Source organism: Ctenopharyngodon idella, chromosome 8, assembly GCF_019924925.1.
Source record: "Ctenopharyngodon idella isolate HZGC_01 chromosome 8, HZGC01, whole genome shotgun sequence".
Lineage (NCBI taxonomy): Eukaryota > Metazoa > Chordata > Actinopteri > Cypriniformes > Xenocyprididae > Ctenopharyngodon > Ctenopharyngodon idella.
The window spans coordinates 23,959,763-23,971,235 of record NC_067227.1 but is presented as its reverse complement, the minus strand read 5'-3'; the positions used below and the strand labels follow the sequence as shown (position 1 = coordinate 23,971,235).

Sequence of the window (11,473 nt, the reverse complement as noted above, 5' to 3'; positions counted from 1 at the left end):
TTAAATACATTTGCGAAAGAAAAATGTATATACTACATAAATGAGATCTTTCTGTGTGCTGCTACAAGAGAATTACAATTACCAATTCATAATAAATGTATTAAAATCAGTATTAAATACATATGTAAAACAAACATTAATACATTGCTATATAAATGTGATATTTCTGTGTGCACTCACAAGAAAAGAGAATTACAACAATTATCAATTCATAATTTTATTTTCTAAGATCTCTTTTTTTATTATTAATTCTGGAAAAGGAAAAAGACATATTTAAAACTAAAAACAACAACATTAGAATAATGCATAAAAGGATAGAACAGTAACACCCCAATGACTCTTACTCCCGATCCATTAAGATAAAAAAACAGATTCTCAAACCTCAAGATTAAGCTTCTCAAACAATGTTATACAGTACATACATCTGATAGTTTTAAAAAGATATTTCTATAACTTACTTTCTTTAAACAAGAAAAAAAATCTTAATAAAAAGAGCTGAATCTGAATGTGTTGGGATGGAGTCTCTGGGTAACTTCCCCAAGCCAACGTCCTCCCCTCTTGTTTCCATCCCCACATCCAGTCTGCTGGCTCCAAGTCGGTGTTGCTTCAGCCCTCCAAACACCTGTGTCTTACAGGAGGTAAACACGCTCCAACAGTCCACACAAAAACGTCCCCTCGGCAACATCAACAGCAGCCTGTATTGTGTGAGACCAGGCTCTGTCTGAACAGCCCAAGTCCGCCGCCTGCTCCAATCCACATCTGAGCGCTGACAAATGGCAGTGGGCGGCCAATGCAAATCCAACACCTGTCATCTTTGGTTAGAATGGAGAGCGAACAAGCCCCTTTGTGTCCAACCCCAGATTACATACTTTAATACATGATGAAACATGGATTCAGATTTGCTGGAATTAGGCTTTGGAAATTACGTACAAACCAGTGTTTTGTTTTCAGAATACATAATCACTTCGCGTTGTGCAGTAATGGGAGTGAGTTTAGCCAGAACACGACATATGACAACATATGAATAGACCAAGGGGAGTGGATGGATAAAGGTTAAGAAAAAAAAAGAAAAAAAAAGAGATGAGATGAAATCTTCTGGCACCCTAAAATCAGAATATTCATCTTGCAAAAACCTACCCCAACAAAATACTGAAGTTAATTAATCTCATTAAACAAATTATTGTGTGAAATCCAGAATGACTGTGCCGCCCACGGTGTTAAAAGGGCAAGAATGAATCATGCCAGCATGGGGAAGCGATGTCTTATCTTACTGAAAAGATTCCTTGATGAATCAGAAAACAATAAAAGGTTTCAGGGTTCGGCTCTTTAATTTCATTGAGGCCATTCAATCGAGATCTATAGCAGCAAGTTCCCTTGATAATTCACAGTTGAAAAACTTAGTCTGCAAGAAAGACACCTCTGAATTCACCACTAGTGTTTTTCTAAGCTTTTTACAATCAATCAGATAACCTGATAGTTGCGTCCACATCATATCAGACAAACTCCCTTTGAAGATGAGCAGCTTGACTAGAGATGACACCACAAAAATAGGTTGTAGATGACATCATTGTTGTGCCTTTATTGCTAGTTATAATCTTTAAACCTGCCCCCAGCTGTCAGAACATTACTTAGATAGATAAACCATGTGCCACTAACTAGCAATTTGATGTGGAAAGACAAAGGTAAATCCTTTATAATCATAAAGAGGAGTATTTAAATGATGTGCTATGCTTTGAAATGATTTAAAAAACTAAATAGAAAACCAAGAGACCATGCGTAAATATGCGTGATTATAGCTTCACCTCAGATTTGAATGCCAACTAGAGAGGAGTAACATTTCCGTGATAGAAACATTCTTGACGTCAAGCGAAAACAGGAAAAACTGGTTGCGAGTTGTGTGTCATTGCCACAAGGTTCAGAAGTAATTTCTGTTTTATCTCTGACTGTGTGTGTGTGCATTATTTGTTAAACAATTAGACCATTTATTGTCCCAAAACCCATTTAAAAAGTTAAACTACTTCAGAATGAATGTGGAAATGCTACGCCGAAGATCTGGCTTTAGGAAAGTCCCGACGAGAGAATAAAACCTTAATCTTTCTACTGGCCCAACAGTTCAGAAACATGACGTATGGATCTGGACGTGAATATACTCCATATCATGTCATCCCAAGTGAGGTGGTTTCACTGAAATATGATGAGCGAGCAGCCCTCCCAGTTTCTTTCACCTCAGGGTGCTATGGACACCCTTCACATGCTGAGAAGAAAGGAAAAAGACACCAAAGAGAAATAAAACAGACTGATGATGCTAGGAACAAAAGCCAACGTCCCAGGATTCGATCTTTCCCCTGCCTGGAGCGGTGTAGATCATCAGTTGTCATCTTATCCCAAGCTCATCTTTTACATAAAGGCAAAAACTCAATAAAAGGGAACATCGGTGCATAGAGGTCAGCATCCCGCAGGGTATATGAGAGAGAATGGACCCACACACCTGGCCACAAGAGCCATCCAGAAAAGGCCAAATGGTTAGATGAATGAATGAAGATGCAGAGGTGGGCATCATTGCACCTGTGTAGGATGCTTCAAAACTCAATCCTGAAATCCTCTACCAAACAACCGGTTTATTCCATCCAGCAGGGTCAGCAAGGCGAGGAAATTTGCCAGGTGCTGAGAATGAGCTATTTTAGGTTGCCTGATGGGAAAGTGGGAAGTGAAAATCTCTCAGGCTGAGGCATCATGGGAGCAGGTCGGAGAAGCGAACCACTCAACTGACAGATGAAAGCTCAGATATGGAGAAAGACAGTCTGGTTGGAGGTACAGGACTCTGTCTGGCTTTTTTCCTTGGATTGAATCCGGCAGAGGGATTCATCCATCCATTCTTGCCCCAGAGAAATTCCACTTCCACCCCCCAGTGCTCCCATGCACACACATACATACAAACGTGTACAAGGAGATGACAAATGGAGGGAGAAAAAAAAGAAAACACATAAGAAAACAAATCTGAGCAGTGGAGCATCTGTCAAGCTGCACTGACAGTAACGTTGTCCATACAAAATGGCAGCCTTCAATAAGTTACTGATGCATCCATCTCACTCTCGCTCGGCCTGGGAGATGGTGGGATGACAAGAGGGAGAAGGAGAAGAGCTTAGGCATGTTGTGCGGCCAATTCCTGCCCAATGAAACGACGCAGGCGTTCCAGGTACTGGCTGTACAGTTCGATGTCATTGTGTCCGGCTCCCTCCACCCACAGCGGCTCCACAGCTTTGGGGCAGCGCTCGTACAGGGCCAGCCCGTGGGAAAAATCTATCACCTCATCCTCCGTCCCATGGATGATCAACACTGGAGATGTGATTTTAGACACTTTCTCAATGCTGAAGAAGGGACACAGAAAAGGACACTACATCAGAGAAACTACATTAATCCACACACAGAAAGTAAATTAAAATAACATCATTAATAGTTATATGAATAGCTCATTTCACACTTGATGTACACTACCAGTCAAAAGCTAGGAAACATGACTATTTTTATTGTTTTTGAACGAAGTCTCTTATGCTCACCAAGGTTGCATTTATTTAATAATAAATACAGAAAAAACAATAATATTGTGAAATATTATTACAGTTTAAAATTATGGTTTTCTATTTTAATATACTTTGAAATATAATTTATTTCTGTGATGCAAAGCTGAATTTTCAGCATCATTACTCCAGTCTTCAGTGTCACATGATCCTTCAGAAATCATTCTAATATGCTGATTTGATACTCAGTTATTATCAATGTTGAAAACAGTTGTGTTGCTTAATATTTTTTTGGAACCTGTGATACTTTTTTCAGGATTCATTGATGAATAAAAGGTTAAAAAGAACAGCATTTATTCAAAATATAAATCTTTTCTAACAATATAAATCTTTACTATCACTTTTTATCAATTTAACACATCCGTGCTGAATAAAAGTATTAATTTCTTTCAAAAAAAAGAAAGAAAAAAAATGACTGACCCAAAACTTTTGAACGGTAGTGTATATTGTTAGAAAAGATTTCTATTTTAAATTAATGCTGATATTTTTTAACTTTTTATTCATCAAAGAATCCTGAAAAAGTATCACAGGTTATAAAATAATATTAAGCCGCACAACTGATTCCAACATTGATAATAAATCAGCATATTAGAATGATTGCTGAAGGATCATGTGACACTGAAGACTGGAGTAATGATGCTGACAATTCAGCTTTGCATCACAGAAATAAATTATGTTTTAAAGTATATTAAAATAGAAAACCATAATTTTAAATTGTAATAATATTTCACAATATTATTGTTTTTTCTGTATTTATTATGAAATAAATGTAGCCTTAATGAGCATAAGAGACTTCGTTCAAAAACATTAAAAATAGTAATGTTTCCAAACTTTTGACTGGTAGTGTATATGATCAATGAATTACCATAAATTAAATTCGACTTCAACTCATTTTTCAGTAGCATGATAACAGCACATTACTAGAAAGCTACAGTTTGAACTATCCATTTTATTATTTTTATTTTTAAATTATGCTTTTAAATTTACACAAATTGGATTTTTTTTTGTGCCAGATATTTTAAATGTAATATATAATTTAATATAACTGAATATGTAATGTTTAATAATAATAATAATATATACACTACCGTTCAAAAGGTTTGGGGTCAGTAAGACTTTTTTTTAAGGAAATCAATACTTTTATTTAATATATCAAGCAGCACTGTTTTCAGCATAGACATTAAAATGAAATGTTTCTTGAGCATCAAATCAGCATATTAGAATGATTTCTGGAAGACTGGAGTAATGATGGTGAAAATTCAGCTTTGCCATCACAGGAATAAATAACATTGTAAAACATTATAATAGAAAACAGTAACTTTACAATATTTGATCAAATAAATGCAGTCTTAGCAAGCATAAGAAACTTCTTTCAAAAACATACAAAAGTCTTATCAACTCCAAGCTTTTGAAAGGTAGTACACAAATATTTATGAATATCCACAACAATAATAACTTGCAATGTAACTAAAATCATTTTAAAATGTATCTTGGCAAGTTATATTTTCAAGTGTGGTGCATTTGGTGTATACATGTGTGTGGGTGTGGGTGCCAGCAAACTAAACAGTTGCCAGTCAACTACACAGCACTTGTGCGAGAACAGTGGTGGTTTTGACTGCAGCTGTATGCCGACCATGTGTTCTACTACACTGGCACTGAGTGACACCACCCACCGAGTGCAGCCAACCTCCCTCTGAGCTCCATAACACCACTGTCACAGCCAAAATGAAATGAAAATGATTGTAATCAAACTTAAAGAATAAAAATCCTTATTCCCATTTTCTGTCAAAACAAGAAGCTCAGTATAATCTCAGTCAGCAATCCACATCACAAAACACTCTGTTAGCTTTCGCCAAAACCAAAACCCAGTGAATCGCTCATAAATAGCGGCAATCTGTGCTGGCTATGACCAGGCAAATCATCAGCTCATTAACAATGATGATTAAACCTCTAGTGAAAAGATGCAAATAATTGAGTACAAGTTAGAACCCAATGATTTGTGGTACTCACTTGGGAAATGCGTCAAAGCAGTAAGTCTTCTTAGTGTCAGGGAAGGCCACCCTCATACCAGAGGTGAGAGGAGAGTGGAGTATTACAGCCGCACACTCATATCGTGATGCCAGGTCCACCGTGGGCACCGTGCCAATGCTCTGTCCATACAGGATAATATTCTCTGGGCTGATACCATATCTGTTTGAAAGAGAGGAATCAAAAGCTAATAAATGTCATATCCCGAACAAATAACTGCCTCATGTCAATGTAATTTACAGCCTATTCACACTAAGAGCAGTACAATTTGCAGATTACTGGCAAAAAATTGAGTGCAGTGTGAATTTTCATCAGCAGTTGAGAACATTCTCATTCCTAGATTAAAGAAAATTGTTCTCTGTTCATGTAGTTTATTGAATGGTTTCTTACTGATTTCTTTAAGGATTCTTTTAGCACTTTTAAGAAAGGTTTATATAGGCTATTAAACACAAATGCTCAACCAAAAATAATACTATTTTAGGTTAATTAATGTTTTTAGTAACATTAATTACCATTAAAAAGACTGTTGTAAATGTGTATCTTTACATTGTCATATGAGGAACCAGTAAATAACTACAACAATTTAAATCATACAAGCCTCCAATGAACAGAAACAGTTCTCAGTTCATGGCGAAGGTGATAACTTATGGCTCAGAAAGTCAAGAAATGCTCCAATCAATCGAAAGATGTGCTTTATGTTTGCCTTTGTATTATTTAAATGCATAATGTCTTCCATCGATTCCTCAAAAAAGACTGAAAATGTGCATTAACACCACAATCACCACTTTTTATGACAAAATAATATGCTATACCACAACATAATATTAACTATGAGCAAAAATCTAGGATAGCAATTAATATACACTACTGTTCAAAAGTTTGGGATTGGTAGGATTTTTTTTTTTTTTTAATGGAAAGTCTCTTATGCTCACCATGGCTATATTTATTTGATCAAAACAGTAATATTGTGAAATATTATTACAATTTAAAATAACCATTTTGTATTTTCATATATTTTAAAATGTAATTTATTTCTATGATGGCAAAGCTGAATTTTCAGCATCATTACTCCAGTCTTCAGTGTCACATGATTCTTCAGAAATCATTCTAATATGCTAATTTGGTGCTCAAGAATTTTTTTTTATTATTATCAATGTTGAAAACAGGTGTGCTGCTTCATATTTTTGTGGAAACTGATACATTTTTCTACAGGATTCTTTGATTAATAGAAATTTATTTGAAACAGGCATTTCTTGTAACATTACAAGTGTCTTTAATGCTACCTTTGATCAATTTAATGGGTCCTTGCTGAATAAAATTACTAATTTCTTTCAAAAAAAAAAAAAACCCCAAACTTCTAAACAGATTTATACAGATCTATTATATATAGATGCAGCACTGTAAAACTCTACTACGCACATGCAGTTGTTTTGGTTGTGCCCTGGTATTGACTGTCTCACCTTGAGCGTAGAGCCTGCCACGCCGCGTCTATGTCTGCATACAAATTCTTTTCCGAGGGCTTCCCCGTGCTGACCCCGTAGCCGGAGTAATCGTAGGAGAATATGTTACAGTTGATGCGAGTGCCCAGGCCGATATAGAAGCTGCTCATCTGGCCTAGATCCACCGCGTTACCATGGGAGAACAGGACAGTGAACCTGAGGAGGGAGATAGAGAAATGGGATTTGTTGTACAAAGTCACTCTCTGGTATGCTCATTACACTATTTCAGGGTCTGACTCAACATCTAAGTCAAGACGGATCCACAAAGAGACTTAATAACCTATAATTTCATTCGCTGAATCACTGTGCATGTAGGCGCATCTGCAGTGAGCCTGAGCTTGATACGCCGCAGGGAATGGTTTCATAACTAACATGGGTGTGTGTGTGTGTGTGTAGAATCATGTTCAAATAATCTGGCGGCAAAAACACGGTTGGCTGTATATCAAACTGTTATTTTAATTTTATTTATATACTATAATAGTATTTATTAATATTTTGAATGATTTTTTATATTTTTAGTTTTCATTTTAATTTTAGTCATTTGTTGTCATTTTTATTATTTAACATTTCTATTTAGCTTTAATTTATTTTTATTTCAGTTATTTTAGTACTTCAACAAACTTATTTCAGTTAGTTGCCAAAGCAACATTTTTCATTTTCATTTAAGTTTTTCCATCTACTATCAACATTTTATTTCAGCTTTATTTCAAATAAAGAAAACGATTTTTAATTGCTTTAGTTAATAATAACAAAGTCTGGACTTGATATCAGTTTTCAAAACGAAATAACACGTACTTTGTGTAGAGAAGAGAAGATTGTGAAAAGACGTCCACAATATCGAGCACAACAAAAACTTCTGTACTCATCCAATGGAAATCACTCTTAAAGAGGAAATAAAGGAACAAAGGAACAAGTAACAACAGTGGGAATAAAGTGGCGTGTGATAAAGAAAGAATGTGTCCAGGAAGGAGTGGCTTCTGGGTGAAGATAGCAGACAAACTCGCAGAGGGAAGCAGGAAATGGGACAAAGGAAAGATGGAAAAAGAATGAAGGAATGTAAATGACCCTTGGGAGGAAAAGAGGGGTCCATCAGAGGAAACGTGACACTTTGAGTTCAACATATATTATTGTAAAAACTACAAATAAGGCCCCTGCAAGCATTACTAATCCAAAAATGTGTCCATCCTACCTGGCAGAGGGGGCACAGCGGATATACATGCATCCCACTCTGTTTCCCCGACTAGAGCGAGTCAGAAACACTTCCGTGGCGTCCAGTTCCCGTTGAGAGTACTGGAATTCTGCCCGCTCTGTGAGGTGGAGCTTCCAGCGCCCCTCTCCTGTGGCACTCCCACCCCCTATTGAACTCCCGCCACTGCCACCTCCTCCCCGGGAGCGCAAGCCTGATGTCCCTGTGGGTCCGGCCGGTACCGGCCCGGCCTCCAGATCGGGCAGGAGGGCATAGGTAGGTTCAGGGGGCAAGAAGGCAAGCTTGGCAGCGATACGGCTGGGGCAAGGGGGGCAACAGAACAGGCAGCACAGCTCACTCACAGAAAGGCCATTCATTGTCAGCTACAAGAGAAAAGACAAGAGAACATGGTCAATACATATTCAACACAAACATTTTTATGTATTTTTCTCCCAACACTTGTTTAGTTTAAACTTGGCTCTGTAGTATGTATACAATGTTGATTTGTTTACAACTTGATTTGTTTCAGGATTATGCTTTCTGCTTTGAGCACTGACTGAAAGCACTGTATAACAATAATAATATATTTAGATAATTATATTGATATATTATTATTTATAATAATATAATTATTATATGCCACCGATGGTCATGTGATCTCAACATGGCAGGCACCCATGGGGGGCGACCCTCTCGACTGATGTGATCTCATGTGGCTGTAAATCAATATATTGGTATTTCTCAAATGTCTTTAAACAAAATATTTTAACGTCTAATTTACTAACTGGTTATTTATTTTAAAAACTGTAATACATGCAGGCTCCTTTGCAATAACAAAAATATGACAGAGCTTTTTCTTTTTGAGATAGGCTAGTTCTTATACACAATTCTCTACGAAGGCTTAAACAGGCAAAAAGAACTAACAGTAAACAAACGGTTAATAAGTAATACCTAGGTAGAATTGACTCAAGCATCCAGTAAACCTATCTCCCAGCTATACTGTCCTGCCAGCTTAAAACTGATAGTCTATCTGCTATCTGACACTGTATAGACTACAAATATAAATAATATATATTGTCTGATATTGCCGGTTTAAGAGGCTCCAATAAAATATCCACCAGTGGTCACATCAGTCCCAACAGCCCCGCTCATCGCTAACTCAAAATTTACACCTCATTTCAGCTGCAAACGAACAATATATTGCTAACAAACACATGAATGTATATATTTTCCACATACGTGTCGTTCTCTTGACCACAGCCTGCCAAAGCCGGATTTCTTTATATTTTCACACCTCTGTCGCTAAGTAGCTAGCTCGTAGTGAGGGGGTAGGGGGAGTTAGCCAGCTAGCTAGTCAGCTACGACTCCTCTCAGATAACAAATAAAGGACTGGACGCCGTTGAGGACATGTCTCATCCGCGAATAAAAAGCAGAGCCCTCCAGGAATAAAATGCAATTTCTGCTTTGTAGTTCCGAGTTGACTCCCGGCTACCGTCCTGACATGTAATAATCTGCTGGCATAGGCTAATAGAGCTGTGTTTTTTCCACTCCAGTCAAAGCTGTTGGTTAGCCTTCCCACTCTTCATTGCGTCGTACAGTAGCGTTACTGCTTGAAGTGGGAGGCGCAAGAGGCGGGATTCGGGAAAGAGTAAACATGGATTAAAAACCTGTTAGGTTAAAGGCTAAAATTATTAATAACTGGTATTTTAAAACATGATATTGTATAATAACACAATATACTTACATTTTAAAAATTAAAATACAAAATTTTATTAAAAAAAAAAATTAAAAAAGACAAAAAAACGTTTAATAGAATTTTCTTTCTTGATTCATTTGAGCTTGTTTGCTACAAAATAACTTTTTAATTGTTTTTTAAAATCGCCTTTTAATTAAAAGAAATAACCAATCCAAATGATAGTTATTTACAATAACACTCATATTCATAGTAACAAATGTTCAATCTTTTCAGAATTTGTGTGCACTTTTACAATAAGAAACATAATACAAAACATTTGAAGTGTATTCTGTATTTTCATAAGAGAACATTCTTGTAAAGCAAAATTAGTAAGGAAAATATTTATGTGAAGATATTTCATAAAGTGTTCATATTTCTCGATTTATATGAAAAGCAAAATTATTTAAATTACAGATTGCAATTCCACTTATATCTTTCTTTTGGAGTAACTTGCTTTTACCATCGATATCAATCTTCATTAATACACATGTAGCAAATATATCTTTATCTCGAAAAGAAAGTACAGTCCTTTGTTTCCGTTTTATTATTTTAAAATAGCGCAAACTGTCAGAAGTCATGTAACCAATCAGAAGGTCCGCTGTGTAGCACGTGACTCGAAGCTACCTCAGTGCGGAATTCATGCAGAGTGGACGATGTGCCTCCTGTTAAAACGTCTTTGCTCTTTACTGTATCGCATCCGGAAATTACGCTGACATGACATCGCAGGAGTATCATCCAAGGAACTTTTGTCAGATCTGCTGTCGTAGCTTTGTAAAATCTGCCAGACAGCTGATGATTACAGTCACTCAAGTGACACCAAATACTTCAATTTAAATAAAGTTGTATAGCCTATTTGTATTCTATACCCAATCATTTAATTCCAAGTCACACAATACACTGATTATTCCTGAGACAACGACCACAATTTACGTCTTACAGATTAAAATATAAATTAAACTTAAGAAAAACAGTAAAATAAATATTATATTTTAAAAACAAAAGGAAAATGCACGTTTAAAGTACGCATCTCTTTTTAAGCTCCCATGGCTGTCTATAATTTGTCTCAACATAAAACATTTGATCAATTAATTCATAAATGGTTGGCTCAAAACTTCAATAAATAGCCTTTAGAGTGTTTAATTAAAAAAAAAAAATCACTAGTGTAGCCTGTTTTGCCCTATTATCAATGAAAGACAATAGTCACATTACATGTGTCACTTTAGAATAACAAAGAAAAGAAATCACTAGTGAGAAAGGGGAATGCTGACACATTTGCAGAGAAGAGCACTTCCAGAGAGAATATACTGTTTTATAAGAAACTGATAAAAAAAACACTACTTCCTTCTACTGCTCTGCTGATACATGGTATCACTCCTTTATCAAGCCTATAAAGTGTAAACAAAGTAATTGGTGCAAATGAATACAATGGAATCATGTGGTAACATTA

At 36.2% G+C, this 11,473-nt stretch overlaps 1 protein-coding gene across 1 annotated transcript; it reads right to left on the bottom strand.

The window, feature by feature from the left end:
• Positions 1 to 201: 201 nt before the first annotated feature.
• abhd17ab (abhydrolase domain containing 17A, depalmitoylase b) lies at positions 202 to 9,913 on the bottom strand. The gene is made up of 5 exons (XM_051903264.1): positions 9,531 to 9,913; positions 8,295 to 8,674; positions 7,067 to 7,261; positions 5,589 to 5,768; positions 202 to 3,368 (listed from the first exon to the last, which is right to left on the bottom strand). The coding sequence occupies exons 2-5, from the start codon at positions 8,666 to 8,668 to the stop codon at positions 3,143 to 3,145; spliced, it is 975 nt and encodes a 324-aa protein (XP_051759224.1). The 5' UTR covers positions 8,669 to 8,674; positions 9,531 to 9,913; the 3' UTR covers positions 202 to 3,142.
• Between the last annotated feature and the right edge of the window lie 1,560 nt (positions 9,914 to 11,473).